The sequence below is a fragment of the Odontesthes bonariensis genome, chromosome 1, assembly GCF_027942865.1.
Source record: "Odontesthes bonariensis isolate fOdoBon6 chromosome 1, fOdoBon6.hap1, whole genome shotgun sequence".
NCBI lineage: Eukaryota > Metazoa > Chordata > Actinopteri > Atheriniformes > Atherinopsidae > Odontesthes > Odontesthes bonariensis.
In genome coordinates this window covers 47,688,745-47,706,028 of record NC_134506.1, presented here as the reverse complement: position 1 = coordinate 47,706,028, position 17,284 = coordinate 47,688,745, and the positions used below count along the sequence as shown (strand labels likewise).

General features: G+C 41.5%; 1 protein-coding gene across 2 annotated transcripts in view; it reads left to right on the top strand.

Moving 5' to 3' along the window:
• wdr59 (WD repeat domain 59) overlaps positions 1-17,284 on the top strand; it is a 57,008-nt gene that overhangs the window by 19,603 nt on the left and 20,121 nt on the right. The window contains exons 19-23 of one of the 2 annotated variants that reach the window (XM_075468855.1): positions 215-271; positions 1,079-1,212; positions 5,158-5,239; positions 6,555-6,667; positions 6,749-6,890. In XM_075468855.1, the coding sequence (XP_075324970.1) occupies positions 215-271; positions 1,079-1,212; positions 5,158-5,239; positions 6,555-6,667; positions 6,749-6,890 (528 nt within the window). The remainder of the gene's footprint in view (positions 1-214; positions 272-1,078; positions 1,213-5,157; positions 5,240-6,554; positions 6,668-6,748; positions 6,891-17,284) is intronic. The other variant, XM_075468861.1, reaches the window with a different exon arrangement.

Sequence of the window (17,284 nt, the reverse complement as noted above, 5' to 3'; positions counted from 1 at the left end):
GCTGCTTCCATCACTCACATTGTTGATGTGACCAACCAAATGAAAGGTAACCATGGTTACCAAGATAACCTTTCTGTGCTCCACCTCTCACTCTGCTCCACCTTCCTGATCGGCTTCTGTTTGTTTTCTTTTTTTGTGTGTTGTTTTTTCTCTGTCCAATCCCATCTCCCATCTTGCTGTTGGCCACGCCTCCTTCCCACCCTCATCCAATCAGAAGTCCCCAATATCCGCCTCCCGCCGCTGGTCTGTCCAAACCCTCCATGACTGGCCGGTACTGAGCTCTGTCCTCCATCCGTGGCTCCGCCTCCTCATTCTGCATGTCTCTGATTGGCTGCTGCTTTCACTAACAGCATCACCTGATCTATGTGTTCTGAATCCAACGCCAGCGTCCGGGTGCAGCTGCTCTGGGGTAACACCCGGCCGGCGCAGCGTCCCGTCCACACGGGTTCTTTTCCAGTCGGTTCAGAGGTCCAAACTGTCCCAGGGTTCCCTCCAGATGCAGCACAGATGTTGAGGAAGTGAGGAGGGTCAGCGCCGTGTTCGGTCCGTTAACTTTCAGCACCGAACTGCTGAAGGGGATCAGACGGCATCACATGACACGCATCACATGACACGCATCACACCTGCATCGTTTTCCCCTGAATGAAACATTCTGAACACATAAGTGCTCGTTCTAACGGCGCCGCAGTAACCGCCGCCTGCCGCCCCGCTCTGCCGCCGGCTTTAATGTCCACTAACCTCTGAGCTGCGGCTGAGTTCTGTCCATCCGCAGCTCAGAACCTGGAACCGTTCGGAGTAATTTGGCTGTTCGGGCTCCATGTGAGTTTGTGAATGAGATGGAAACTGTTCACAGGGAGAGTCGGGTCGCAGCGAGGGTTCAGCTGCCGGACACGTCAGAACCAGAACTTCTGATGTGTGACCACCACAGTCTGAGCTGAGCACAGTCTCTGACCCGCTCTGTGAACAGATTCTGCCGGTCCGGACCGCGGTTAATCAGTTGGCGGTTAATCAGTTGGCGGTTAATCATCTGTCTTTACTGGGCCGGCTGTCTCCTCCCTCCCGTCTCTGTGTCCGTCAGAAATCCCGCCGCTTTAAGACGAAGCGGGAAGGCGTGGACTACGGCAGCCGTCCCATCAAGCTGGCGGGGAAGGTGATCATCCAGGAGATCTCCTGCCTGCTGCCGGTCCACAAAACCCTGGGAGAGAGCTACATGTGAGGCACACCGACACAGACACACAACCTTTAACACATATCCCTGCTTTAACAGGTCCTGATCAGCTGTTTGAGAGTTAAAGGTGCAGCTCAGGTTTCACCTGCAGGTGTCCTGGTGATGGAGCTTAGTTACCACCAGGGCTGGGCGAGTTAACTCGTTATTATCCGATAACTCGTTATTATCACGTTAACTCCTTATTATCCCGTTAACTTCTTATTATCACGTTAACTCGTTATTATCACGTTAACTCCTTATTATCCCGTTAACTTCTTATTATCACGTTAACTCGTTATTATCACGTTAACTCCTTATTATCACGTTAACTTCTTATTATCACGTTAACTCCTTATTATCACGTTAACTCCTTATTATCACGTTAACTCATTATTATAACGTTAACTCCTTATTATCACTATTCCGTTAACTTCTTATTATCACGTTAACTCGTTATTATCACGTTAACTCCTTATTATCACGTTAACTCGTTATTATCACGTTAACTCCTTATTATCCCGTTAACTTCTTATTATCACGTTAACTCGTTATTATCACGTTAACTCCTTATTATCACGTTAACTCGTTATTATCACGTTAACTCCTTATTATCGCGTTAACTCCTTATTATCGCGTTGACTCGTTATTATCACGTTAACTCCTTATTATCGCGTTAACTCGTTATTATCGCGTTAACTCGTTATTATCCCGTTAACTCGTTATTATCGCGTTAACTCGTTATTATCGCGTTAACTCGTTATTATCCCGTTAACTCCTTATTATCGCGTAAACTCATTATTATCACGTTAACTCGTTATTATCGCGTTAACTCGTTATTATCGCGTTAACTCGTTATTATCGCGTTTACTCGTTATTATCGCGTTAACTCCTTATCATCACGTTAACTCCTTATTATCACGTTAACTCCTTATCATCACGTTAACTCCTTATCATCACGTTAACTCCTTATTATCACGTTAACTCCTTATTATCGCGTTTACTCGTTATTATCACGTTAACTCATTATTATAACGTTAACTCCTTATTATCACTATTCCGTTAACTTCTTATTATCACGTTAACTCGTTATTATCACGTTAACTCCTTATTATCACGTTAACTCGTTATTATCACGTTAACTCCTTATTATCCCGTTAACTTCTTATTATCACGTTAACTCGTTATTATCACGTTAACTCCTTATTATCACGTTAACTCGTTATTATCACGTTAACTCCTTATTATCGCGTTAACTCCTTATTATCGCGTTGACTCGTTATTATCACGTTAACTCCTTATTATCGCGTTAACTCGTTATTATCCCGTTAACTCGTTATTATCGCGTTAACTCGTTATTATCGCGTTAACTCGTTATTATCGCGTTAACTCGTTATGATCCCGTTAACTCCTTATTATCGCGTTAACTCCTTATTATCGCGTTAACTCGTTATTATCGCGTTAACTCGTTATTATCGCGTTAACTCGTTATTATCGCGTTTACTCGTTATTATCGCGTTAACTCCTTATTATCGCGTTAACTCCTTATTATCGCGTTAACTCGTTATTATCGCGTTAACTCGTTATTATCGCGTTAACTCGTTATTATCGCGTTTACTCGTTATTATCACGTTAACTCCTTATTATCACGTTAACTCCTTATCATCACGTTAACTCCTTATCATCACGTTAACTCCTTATTATCACGTTAACTCCTTATTATCGCGTTTACTCGTTATTATCGCGTTAACTCCTTATTATCCCGTTAACTCCTTATTATCACGTTAACTCCTTATCATCACGTTAACTCCTTATCATCACGTTAACTCCTTATTATCACGTTAACTCCTTATTATCGCGTTTACTCGTTATTATCGCGTTAACTCCTTATCATCACGTTAACTCCTTATCATCACGTTAACTCCTTATCATCACGTTAACTCCTTATCATCACGTTAACTCCTTATTATCGCGTCAACTCGTTATTATCGCGTTAACTCCTTATTATCCCGTTAACTCCTTATTATCGCGTCAACTCGTTATTATCGCGTTAACTCCTTATTATCGCGTCAACTCGTTATTATCACGTTAACTCCTTATCATCACGTTAACTCCTTATTGTCGCGTTAACTCGTTATTATCGCGTCAACTCGTTATTATCGCGTTAACTCCTTATCATCACGTTAACTCCTTATTGTCGCGTCAACTCGTTATTATCGCGTTAACTCCTTATTATCCCGTTAACTCCTGATTATCGCGTTAACTCCTTATCATCACGTTAACTCCTTATTATCACGTTAACTCCTTATTATCGCGTTAACTCCTTATTATCCCGTTAACTCCTTATTATCGCGTCAACTCCTTATTATCGCGTTAACTAGTTATTATCGCGTTAACTCGTTATTATCGCGTTTACTCGTTATTATCGCGTTAACTCCTTATCATCACGTTAACTCCTTATTATCACGTTAACTGATTATTGTCGCGTTACCTCGTTATTATCGCGTTAACTCCTTATTATCCCGTTAACTCCTTATTATCGCGTCAACTCCTTATTATCGCGTCAACTCCTTATTATCGCGTTAACTCGTTATTATCGCGTTTACTCGTTATTATCGCGTTAACTCCTTGTCATCACGTTAACTCCTTATTATCACGTTAACTCCTTATTATCGCGTTAACTCGTTATTATCGCGTTTACTCGTTATTATCGCGTTAACTCCTTGTCATCACGTTAACTCCTTATTATCACGTTAACTCGTTATTATCGCGTCAACTCGTTATTATCGCGTCAACTCGTTATTATCGCGTTAACTCCTTATTATCACGTTAACTCGTTATTATCGCGTCAACTCCTTATTATCGCGTTAACTCCTTATTATCACGTTAACTCGTTATTATCACTATCCCGTTAACTCGTTATTATCACGTCAACTCGTTATTATCACGTCAACTCGTTATTATCACTATCACGTTAACTCGTTATTATCACGTCAACTCGTTATTATCACTATCACGTTAACTCGTTATTATCGCGTTTACTCGTTATTATCGCGTTAACTCCTTGTCATCACGTTAACTCCTTATTATCCCGTTAACTCCTTATTATCCCGTTAACTCCTTATTATCGCGTCAACTCCTTATTATCGCGTCAACTCCTTATTATCGCGTTAACTCCTTATTATCACGTTAACTCGTTATTATCACTATCCCGTTAACTCGTTATTATCACGTCAACTCGTTATTATCACGTCAACTCGTTATTATCACTATCACGTTAACTCGTTATTATCACGTCAACTCGTTATTATCACTATCACGTTAACTCGTTATTATCACGTCAACTCGTTATTATCACGTCAACTCGTTATTATCACTATCACGTTAACTCGTTATTATCACGTCAACTCGTTATTATCACTATCACGTTAACTCGTTATTATCACGTCAACTCGTTATTATCACGTCAACTCGTTTTACCGCGTTAACTTGTTATTATCGCGTTAACTCGTTATTATCGCGTTAACTTGTTATTATCCCGTTAACTCGTTATTATCACGTTTACTCGTTATTATCCCGTTAACTTATTATTATCACTATCACGTTAACTCGTTAACTCGTCATTATCGCGTTAACTCGTTATTATCGCGTTAACTCCTTATTATCACGTTAACTCCTTATTATCGCGGCAACTCGTAATTATCACGTTAACTTGTTAATTATTTAACGCCGATAAATATTTTATCACGCATTAACGCAGGTTTTATTATTTATTTTATTTTGTAAAGGTCTGTTGCTCACAGGCTTTTATTTTGTATAGAATAACAGAGGGCCTAAAACAGAGCCCTGAGGTACCCCTGACCGTAGACTCTGTACCTTTACTTTGAAGGGTTTCCTGTTTTTAGGGTCTGTCTAACCCCTGAAATCATGTCAACTGCTCCTTCCTGTTTCAGCCTCAACCTGAACGACATCCAGGACACGTGTCAGAAGAACGCGGCGGTGGCGCTCACAGCCGGACGCCGAGACGTGGCCAAGGTGGGCACGCCTCCATGTTGACCTCTGACCCGCCTCCATGTTGACCTCTGACCCGCCTCCATGTTGACCTCTGACCCGCCTCCATGTTGACCTCTGACCCGCCTCCATGTTGACCTGTGACCCGCCTCCATGTTGACCTCTGACCCGCCTCCATGTTGACCTGTGACCCGTCTCCATGTTGACCTCTGACCCGCCTCCATGTTGACCTGTGACCCGCCTCCATGTTGACCTGTGACCCGTCTCCATGTTGACCTCTGACCCGCCTCCATGTTGACCTGTGACCCGTCTCCATGTTGACCTCTGACCCGCCTCCATGTTGACCTCTGACCCGCCTCCATGTTGACCTGTGACCCGTCTCCATGTTGACCTCTGACCCGCCTCCATGTTGACCTCTGACCCGCCTCCATGTTGACCTCTGACCCGTCTCCATGTTGACCTGTGACCCGCCTCCATGTTGACCTCTGACCCGCCTCCATGTTGACCTCTGACCCTCCTCCATGTTGACCTCTGACCCGTCTTCATGTTGACCTCTGACCCGCCTTCATGTTGACCTCTGACCCGCCTCCATGTTGACCTCTGACCCGCCTCCATGTTGACCTGTGACCCGCCTCCATGTTGACCTCTGACCCGCCTCCATGTTGACCTGTGACCCGCCTCCATGTTGACCTCTGACCCGCCTCCATGTTGACCTCTGACCCGCCTCCATGTTGACCTCTGACCCGCCTCCATGTTGACCTGTGACCCGTCTCCATGTTGACCTCTGACCCGTCTCCATGTTGACCTCTGACCCGCCTCCATGTTGACCTCTGACCCGCCTCCATGTTGACCTCTGACCCGTCTCCATGTTGACCTGTGACCCGCCTCCATGTTGACCTCTGACCCGCCTCCATGTTGACCTCTGACCCTCCTCCATGTTGACCTGTGACCCGTCTCCATGTTGACCTCTGACCCGTCTCCATGTTGACCTCTGACCCGCCTCCATGTTGACCTCTGACCCGCCTCCATGTTGACCTCTGACCCGTCTCCATGTTGACCTGTGACCCGCCTCCATGTTGACCTCTGACCCGCCTCCATGTTGACCTCTGACCCTCCTCCATGTTGACCTCTGACCCGTCTTCATGTTGACCTCTGACCCGCCTCCATGTTGACCTCTGACCCGCCTCCATGTTGACCTCTGACCCGCCTCCATGTTGACCTGTGACCCGCCTCCATGTTGACCTCTGACCCGCCTCCATGTTGACCTGTGACCCGCCTCCATGTTGACCTCTGACCCGGTCAGCTTTCAGAACTCTGACCCGGTTCTCGCCCTCTGCAGGTTTGGGCTCTGGCGTCCGCAGCCACCAGTCAGGACCTGAGTCCAGATTCAGATCCGGACGTAGAGACTCCGTGGGCCCGACACCCGTTTGGACGGCGTCTGCTGGAGACGCTGTGAGCTCATCGGTTTCCTCCGGTCACAGTTTGGTTCTGACCCGGGAGGTTCTGATCTGGGTGTCTGTGTCCCCCCTGCAGGCTGGACCACTACAGCCAGATCAGTGACATCCAGACGCTGGCCATGCTGTGCAGCGTGTTCCGGGCTCAGGCTCCGCCCCCAGACTGCTCCGCCCTGTACGGACACCACCCGTCCCGCTTCCCGCCGCACCACTCCCGCTACGTAAGTTAAAACAGAGCACCAGATGCCCCGCCCATAAAGCCCCGCCCCCCCACGAGCCGGCCAGTAACCATCATTCAGATCATTACATGTGACACCTGCATCCTCCTGCCTCTGATTGGCTCATATGTGGTGGCATCACAAGTAGTGGGAGGAGCCAGAGGTGGTTCTGCAGGTGGGCTGTGTTCCAAACCGCATACTTCTCCTACTTCTCCTACTAACTTTCTGAGTTAGTATGCGAGTTTGAGTAAGCGAGAAGTTCCCGGATGCATACTAGATTCTCCTAAATGTTGGGTATGCATCATGAGGTTACTACTCGTACTCAAACTACCCAAGATGTAACGTAACGTGACGTCGCCGATCGTCATTTCCTGTCAAAACGGCAGTTTCAAGCTAGCTACAACGAGGGTAGGTTCACTTCCTGTTTTCAAAACAAAAGCACCAATTGTATGGTAATGGCTTTCCCTATGATAAAAGGCAACGGGTATTTTATTTTGTGAAAATAACCGGAAGTGCGTTAGCTCACTGCGGCTAGCTTTAGTAGCGCCGAATTCGTGGGAACAAAATTGTAAACAGCCGGTATTTTGTCAGGTTTTCAACACGTTGGGGATCTAAACGACTACTTTCTCTCCTGAAAATGTTTCAAATGTTGCTAAAGTTTACAGAGTTTAGAGCTTAAGGGAAATCAGCTTCAGGCCGGCTGATTTCGGCTCGGGCAGGAGCCAAATGCATTGTGGGTAAACGCTCTGCATACTGTCTGATCGAATGAGTATGCAGTATGGAAGTAGGCAGTATGCAGTATGGAAGTAGGCAGTATGTAGTACGGAAGTATGCAGTATGCAGTACGGAAGTATGCAGTATGCAGTACGGAAGTATGCAGTATGGAAGTATGCAGTATGCAGTATGCAGTACGGAAGTATGCAGTATGCAGTAAGCAGTATGTAGTACGGAAGTATGCAGTATGGAAGTATGCAGTACGGAAGTATGCAGTACGGAAGTATGCAGTACGGAAGTATGCAGTACGGAAGTATGCAGTATGCAGTACGGAAGTATGCAGTATGCAGTACGGAAGTATGCAGTACGGAAGTATGCAGTATGCAGTACGGAAGTATGCAGTACGGAAGTATGCAGTATGCAGTATGCAGTATGGAAGTATGCAGTATGGAAGTATGCAGTATGCAGTACGGAAGTATGCAGTACGGAAGTATGCAGTACGGAAGTATGCAGTACGGAAGTATGCAGTATGCAGTACGGAAGTATGCAGTACGGAAGTATGCAGTACGGAAGTATGCAGTATGCAGTATGCAGTACGGAAGTATGCAGTATGCAGTATGCAGTACGGAAGTATGCAGTATGCAGTACGGAAGTATGCAGTATGCAGTATGCAGTACGGAAGTATGCAGTATGCAGTACGGAAGTATGCAGTATGCAGTACGGAAGTATGCAGTATGCAGTATGCAGTATGGAAGTATGCAGTATGGAAGTATGCAGTATGCAGTACGGAAGTATGCAGTACGGAAGTATGCAGTACGGAAGTATGCAGTACGGAAGTATGCAGTATGCAGTACGGAAGTATGCAGTACGGAAGTATGCAGTATGCAGTATGCAGTACGGAAGTATGCAGTACGGAAGTATGCAGTACGGAAGTATGCAGTATGCAGTACGGAAGTATGCAGTACGGAAGTATGCAGTATGCAGTACGGAAGTATGCAGTATGCAGTATGCAGTATGCAGTACGGAAGTATGCAGTATGCAGTACGGAAGTATGCAGTATGCAGTATGCAGTATGGAAGTATGCAGTATGGAAGTATGCAGTACGGAAGTATGCAGTACGGAAGTATGCAGTACGGAAGTATGCAGTATGCAGTACGGAAGTATGCAGTATGCAGTACGGAAGTATGCAGTACGGAAGTATGCAGTATGCAGTATGCAGTACGGAAGTATGCAGTATGCAGTATGCAGTACGGAAGTATGCAGTATGCAGTATGCAGTACGGAAGTATGCAGTATGCAGTATGGAAGTATGCAGTACGGCAGTATGCAGTATGCAGTATGGAAGTATGCAGTATGCAGTACGGCAGTATGGAAGTATGCAGTACGGAAGTATGCAGTATGCAGTACGGCAGTATGAAGTATGCAGTACGGAAGTATGCAGTAAGCAGTATGCAGTACGGAAGTATGAAGTATGCAGTACGGAAGTATGCAGTAAGCAGTATGCAGTACGGAAGTATGCAGTATGCAGTATGCAGTACGGAAGTATGCAGTACGGAAGTATGCAGTACGGAAGTATGCAGTATGCAGTATGCAGTACGGAAGTATGCAGTACGGAAGTATGCAGTATGCAGTATGCAGTACGGAAGTATGCAGTACGGAAGTATGCAGTACGGAAGTATGCAGTACGGAAGTATGCAGTATGCAGTACGGAAGTATGCAGTACGGAAGTATGCAGTACGGAAGTATGCAGTATGCAGTACGGAAGTATGCAGTACGGAAGTATGCAGTACGGCAGTATGCAGTACGGAAGTATGCAGTATGCAGTATGCAGTATGGAAGTATGCAGTACGGAAGTATGCAGTAAGCAGTATGCAGTACGGAAGTATGCAGTACGGCAGTATGCAGTACGGAAGTATGCAGTACGGAAGTATGCAGTATGCAGTATGCAGTACGGAAGTATGCAGTATGCAGTACGGAAGTATGCAGTATGCAGTATGCAGTACGGAAGTATGCAGTACGGAAGTATGCAGTACGGAAGTATGCAGTACGGAAGTATGCAGTACGGCAGTATGCAGTACGGAAGTATGCAGTACGGAAGTATGCAGTACGGCAGTATGCAGTACGGAAGTATGCAGTACGGCAGTATGCAGTACGGAAGTATGCAGTACGGAAGTATGCAGTACGGCAGTATGCAGTACGGAAGTATGCAGTACGGAAGTATGCAGTACGGAAGTATGCAGTACGGAAGTATGCAGTACGGAAGTATGCAGTACGGAAGTATTCAGTACGGAAGTATGCAGTACGGAAGTATGCAGTATGTAGTATGCAGTATGTAGTATGCAGTATGTAGTATGCAGTATGTAGTATGCAGTATGGAAGTATGCAGTATGGAAGTATGCAGTATGGAATTCCTCTCCCAGAAACACTCCAGCTCTGCAGATAGATACAGATTCCAGCCTGCATTCCCAAACTGATGCATATACATCACCATGTGTGTGTGGGAGTAAGTGTTTTTTGAGAATCTGATCTTAATCTACGGTGGAGTTCCACACAACGCAGAAAGTTCGTGGACACCATCCGTGTCGACAAAAGAAAGGTGGCGGTTGGGCTAACGGCTAACCGAAGCTAACCGAAGCTAGCCGGTAAGCGGTGGAAGCTAACTGTAAGCTAACTGTAAGCCGGTAAGCAGTGGAAGTCTGGAAGCTAACTCGTAAGTAGTGGCTGGGAATTTGCATTGGAGACTAAAGAAATAAAATAAAAAGTGAAATTGAAAGAGAATGGGACCCAGAAAGACTCAAGCTTCAGAGGAGCTTGATGACATTAAGAAATCCCTGGATTTTCTCTCGGAGGAAGTGACAGCTATACGGCTGCATCCAAACAGCATTTTGGACTTAGTGAAAGAAGTGAAGTCGTTGAGACTTCTTAATGAGGAAAAGGATAAACGGATCGCTGCATTGGAGAACCGAGTGGCCGATTTGGAACAATACAGTAAGATAAATGATGTGATCGTCACTGGACTTAGAGTTAAGCCCTGTTCGTATGCCAGCGCAGTGGCTGCACCTAGTACTGTGGGGGAACCATCGGTTGGAGTGCTTGACTCCACAGAGAAACAGCTGGCTTCTTTCCTCCGGAACAAGGGGATAGAGCTGGACATCATCATGAGATTCACAAAGAGGAAATACAAGTTTGCTCTGTTAAAACAAGGCAGATTGCTGAAAGGATCTGATGTATTTATTAATGAGCGCTTGACCAAGAAGAATGCTGATATCGCCAGAAAGGCTCGTTTCAAGGAAAGATCCAATCAACATGGACAACAAATTGTAAGGTTTTTGTCAAACTTAATGGAACTCCAGAGGAGGCAAAGGTTCTGGTTGTTCGGGACCTCGCTGAACTGGATAAGTACAACGGAGTGTTTTACCTGGGATCTCAGGTGATTGCACATGACACTCAATCAGCATGTCTCAGTTAAACAACACGTTGTCCTCATCATCTATGGACACAACATTAACACCTCTAATTAACACGGATTACCTGGAACTGAAAACTTTTGACCTAACTGAATATAAGAGCCAAGACAAGGAAAAGGATTTGGACCCAGAAAACAACTTTTTCTATAACGTTGGGAATAACTGTTGCTACTACTCGACTCAACAATATAATATAACAGTTAATGCAGACAATAAGTTCTCCATAATACATTTCAACAGCAGAAGCTTATATGCGAACTTTAACCACATCAAGGACTGTCTAAGCCAATTTAAACAACCTTTTAGTGTCATCACTCTCTCTGAAACCTGGCTTACTTCTAACAAGGGAGCCGATTTTGAATTAGATGGTTATGAATTTAGTTATATTAATAGAGAAGGAAAGATTGGTGGAGGAGTAGCTGTATATGTGGACAGCAGCTTTAGATATAAGCTAATTGAAAACATGACTAACGTGGTTAAAGATCATTTTGAGTGTTTAACAGTTGAAATATATATGGAAAAAAATAAAAATGTAATTGTTAGCTGTATATATAGGGCTCCTGGTTCTAACATGAACCTCTTCACAGAATGGTTTGAGAAAACATATACAGCTATAACTTCAAAGAACTCCTTTATTTGTGGGGACTTTAATATTGATCTGCTGAATGTCAACAATCACAAATTGACTGAAGAGTTTATTAATACTACATGTAGTCTGAGCCTTTTCCCTCAAATTACGAGACCTAGCAGAATCACAGCCAATAGAGCTACATTAATAGATAACATATTTACAAATTTAATAGACAACACAATAAGTGGATTGTTAGTTCATGACATCAGTGATCATTTACCTGTTTTTGTTGTTTGTGATATCTGCCACATGAAAGTTAAGACTAAAAATAATCCAATTATTAAAAGATTAAGGACGGAAAAATCCATAAATGCATTTAAAGATGAATTATCTAAACAAAACTGGGAGTTAGTATTGAAAGAAAATGACATGGATAAAGCATGTGATAATTTTCTGAATATTTTTAAATCATTATATGAGAAAAATTGTCCGAATGTAGAGTTTATTTCTGCAAATAAATATTCTGAAACTCCATGGATCACAAAGGGATTGCAAAATGCCTGTAAAAAAAAGAATAAGTTATATAGAGACTTCATAAGGCTTAGATCAACTGGGGCAGAAAATAAATACAAGAAATATAAGAACAAATTAACTGCTGTCTTAAGAATAGCAAAACAAGATTATTATAGTAAACAGTTGGATAGAAATAAAAATAATATTAAAGGTATCTGGAATATTTTAAACAGTGTTAGTTATCCACAACACTTTACAAACAATGGAGATAAACATTTAAATAACATGGAAGAGATAGTTCATAATCTTAATAAATACTTTGTAAGTGTGGGCCCTAAACTGGCTGAGAAAATCCCGCAGCCCACAGGACATGAAATACTAAATGATGTATTAGTTAGAAATCCAGATTCCATGCTTCTCACAGCAGTGGAGGAAAATGAGATCATAGATATAGTAAATAAATGTGAAAATAAAAGATGGCATCGACATGATAATAATTAAGAAGGTGATTGTGGAAATTATTCAACCGCTAACATATATCTGTAACCTGTCAATGCGAACAGGAATATTTCCACAAAAAATGAAAATTGCGAAAGTCATCCCACTACATAAATCTGGGAATAGACATGATTTCACAAATTACAGGCCTGTTGCATTACTTCCACAGTTTTCCAAAATTGTGGAAAAAAAATTTGTTGTTAGATTAGAAAGATTTATTAGTAAACATCATCTACTGACTGAAAATCAGTATGGATTTAGGCCACAAAGATCCACAGCGATGGCAGTTCTGCATTTAATAGAAGAAGTGACCAGTGCATTAGGTAAAAAGAAACATGCTGTTGGGGTATTTATTGATTTAAAAAAAGCATTTGATACAATTGATCATGACATACTCAGAAAACTTGAGGGTTATGGTCTAAGAGGAGTAGTGTTGCATTGGATGAAAAGTTATCTCAGCAATAGGCAACAATTTGTCCAGTTGGGTGATTTCCAATCCTCATGCTTGGACATTGTTTGTGGTGTTCCCCAGGGCTCAGTATTGGGGCCAAAATTGTTTATTTTGTATATAAATATAAGGTCTCCAAGAGACTTAACTTTGTATTATTTGCTGATGACACAAACATCTTTGGTACGGGTGAAAATTTACGACAGCTGTTGCTTGAAAGGAATCTAGAGTTATGTAAACTGAAAGAGTGGTTTAATATTAACAAACTGTCGCTAAATTTAGATAAAACCAAGTTTATGTTATTCGGTAAGTGTAAAGAGAAGAGTGATTTACAAATAAAAATTGATAATATGACTGTGGAGAGAGTGACTGAAATCCGGTTTTTGGGAGTATTGATTCAAAATAAGATCTGTTGGAAACCTCATAAAATATGTCCAATCTAAATTTGTAAGAAGTATTGCAGTTCTTTCTAATCCTAGAAAATATCTAAACTCCTCTGCCCTATATATTCTGTACTGTTCACTTATCTTACCATATCTAAGTTACTGTGTGGAAGTTTGGGGCAACACTTACAGAACGTCACTTCAACCATTATGCACATTACAGAAAAGAGCCATTCGTTTAGTTCACAAGGCCGATTTTTATTGTCATACCCACAATCTATTCATCCATTCTTATTTACTGAAACTCACTGATTTGCTAGAGTTTCAAACTGCACAGATTATGTATAAAGTCAGAAACAAAACATTGCCAGAAAATATTCAAAAATGATTTTCTGATAGTGGGGGGATATGACTATAGAGAAAACCTCAACTTCAGAACTTTGAAGGCTCGAACAACAACGAAAAGAATGTGCATTTCTGGTGTTGGTGTGAAGATCTGGAATAAACTCTCCAAAGAGCTGAAGCAAAGTCCAAGCATGAGCTATTTTAAGAAAGGCCTCAAAATGGTTATTATTCAAAGGTATAAGGAAGAACAAGGGGGATGATCCTGGCTGGGAATTAAAACTCTATGTATGATTTCAGCAAGTGTGTGCAGGTCTGTGCATGTGTGGGTAAATGTATATAGGTCTGTAAATAGTTGTGTATTATTTCTGTATATAAGCAGATGGGTGTGTATATGGGTGTATGTATGTATATGTGTGTATATGTGAAGATGTATATATGTATGTGTACATATGTATATGTGTGTGTATGTAGTACTTTCATCTCTCTGAGGAAATATAACTATAATTATTATTTCATGTTGTCAGAAAGGATATTGGAAACTGAAAATAATGTGATAAATTACGACTGGAAAAGGGGTATGATTATATAAGTTATCCTTCATCATACTCCTTTTCAGACTCATAATCACCGATGTGATGTGTCTTCAAGAAATTTATTTATAATTTATTATGTACTTTGTGTTTGCTTTGCACTGACCGGTGAAATGTTTTGTCTGAAATAAATTACTATCATCATCATCATCATCATCATCATCGAAGTATGTAGTATGGAAGTATGTAGTATGCAGTATCTAGTATGGAAGTATGGAGTATGCAGTATCTAGTATGTAGTATGGAAGTATGGAGTATGGAAGTATGGAGTATGGAAGTATGTAGTATGGAAGTATGCAGTATGGAAGTATGTAGTATGCAGTATCTAGTATGTAGTATGGAAGTATGTAGTATGGAAGTATGTAGTATGCAGTATCTAGTATGTAGTATGGAAGTATGGAAGTATGCAGTATGTAGTATGGAAGTATGCAGTATGTAGTATGCAGTATCTAGTATGTAGTATGGAAGTATGGAAGTATGCAGTATGGAAGTATGGAGTATGTAGTATGCAGTATCTAGTATGTAGTATGGAAGTATGGAAGTATGCAGTATGGAAGTATGTAGTATGGAAGTATGCAGTATGGAAGTATGCAGTATGTAGTATGCAGTATCTAGTATGTAGTATGGAAGTATGCAGTATGGAAGTATGTAGTATGTAGTATGCAGTATCTAGTATGTAGTATGGAAGTATGGAAGTATGTAGTATGCAGTATGGAAGTATGCAGAATGGAAGTATGTAGTATGGAAGTATGTAGTATGGAAGTATGCAGTATGTAGTATGCAGTATCTAGTATGTAGTATGGAAGTATGGAAGTATGCAGTATGTAGTATGCAGTATCTAGTATGTAGTATGGAAGTATGGAAGTATGTAGTATGCAGTATGGAAGTATGCAGTATGGAAGTATGTAGTATGCAGTATCTAGTATGTAGTATGGAAGTATGCAGTATGTAGTATGCAGTATCTAGTATGCAGTATGTAGTATGGAAGTATGCAGTATGGAAGTATGCAGTATGCAGTATGGAAGTATGTAGTATGCAGTATCTAGTATGTAGTATGGAAGTATGGAAGTATGCAGTATGGAAGTATGCAGTATCTAGTATGTAGTATGGAAGTATGTAGTATGCAGTATGGAAGTATGTAGTATGCAGTATGCAGTATGGAAGTATGGAGTATGGAAGTATGTAGTATGGAAGTATGTAGTATCTAGTATGTAGTATGGAAGTATGTAGTATGCAGTATGGAAGTATGCAGTATGGAAGTATGTAGTATGCAGTATCTAGTATGCAGTATGGAAGTATGCAGTATGGAAGTATGTAGTATGGAAGTATGCAGTATGGAAGTATGCAGTATGGAAGTATGCAGTATGGAAGTATGCAGTATGGAAGTATGTAGTATGCAGTATGGAAGTATGCAGTATGTAGTATGGAAGTATGCAGTATGGAAGTATGCAGTATGCAGTATGCAGTATGGAAGTATGCAGTATGCAGTATGCAGTATGGAAGTATGCAGTATGGAAGTATGCTGTATGTAGTATGGAAGTATTCAGTATGCAGTATGCAGTATGGAAGTATGTAGTATGGAAGTATGTAGTATGCAGTATCTAGTATGGAAGTATGGAAGTATGTAGTATGGAAGTATGTAGTATGCAGTATCTAGTATGTAGTATGGAAGTATGTAGTATGGAAGTATGCAGTATGGAAGTATCTAGTATGTAGTATGGAAGTATGGAAGTATGTAGTATGTAGTATGCAGTATCTAGTATGTAGTATGGAAGTATGCAGTATCTAGTATGGAAGTATGCAGTATGTAGTATGCAGTATCTAGTATGTAGTATGGAAGTATGGAAGTATGCAGTATGGAAGTATGCAGTATGTAGTATGCAGTATCTAGTATGTAGTATGGAAGTATGCAGTATGTAGTATGGAAGTATGCAGTATGTAGTATGCAGTATCTAGTATGTAGTATGGAAGTATGGAAGTATGCAGTATGTAGTATGCAGTATCTAGTATGGAAGTATGGAAGTATGGAAGTATGTAGTATGCAGTATGGAAGTATGCAGAATGGAAGTATGTAGTATGGAAGTATGCAGTATGTAGTATGCAGTATCTAGTATGTAGTATGGAAGTATGTAGTATGCAGTATGGAAGTATGCAGTATGGAAGTATGTAGTATGGAAGTATGTAGTATGCAGTATCTAGTATGTAGTATGGAAGTATGCAGTATGTAGTATGGAAGTATCTAGTATGCAGTATGTAGTATGGAAGTATGCAGTATGGAAGTATGTAGTATGCAGTATCTAGTATGGAGTATGGAAGTATGTAGTATGCAGTATGGAAGTATGGAGTATGGAAGTATGTAGTATGGAAGTATGTAGTATCTAGTATGTAGTATGGAAGTATGGAAGTATGTAGTATGCAGTATCTAGTATGTAGTATGGAAGTATGGAGTATGGAAGTATGCAGTATGGAAGTATGTAGTATGGAGTATCTAGTATGTAGTATGGAAGTATGTAGTATGGAAGTATGTAGTATGCAGTATCTAGTATGTAGTATGGAAGTATGGAAGTATGCAGTATGTAGTATGGAAGTATGCAGTATGTAGTATGCAGTATCTAGTATGTAGTATGGAAGTATGGAAGTATGCAGTATGGAAGTATGGAGTATGTAGTATGCAGTATCTAGTATGTAGTATGGAAGTATGGAAGTATGCAGTATGGAAGTATGTAGTATGGAAGTATGTAGTATGCAGTATCTAGTATGTAGTATGTAGTATGCAGTATCTAGTATGTAGTATGGAAGTATGTAGTATGCAGTATGGAAGTATGCAGTATGGAAGTATGTAGTATGCAGTATCTAGTATGTAGTATGG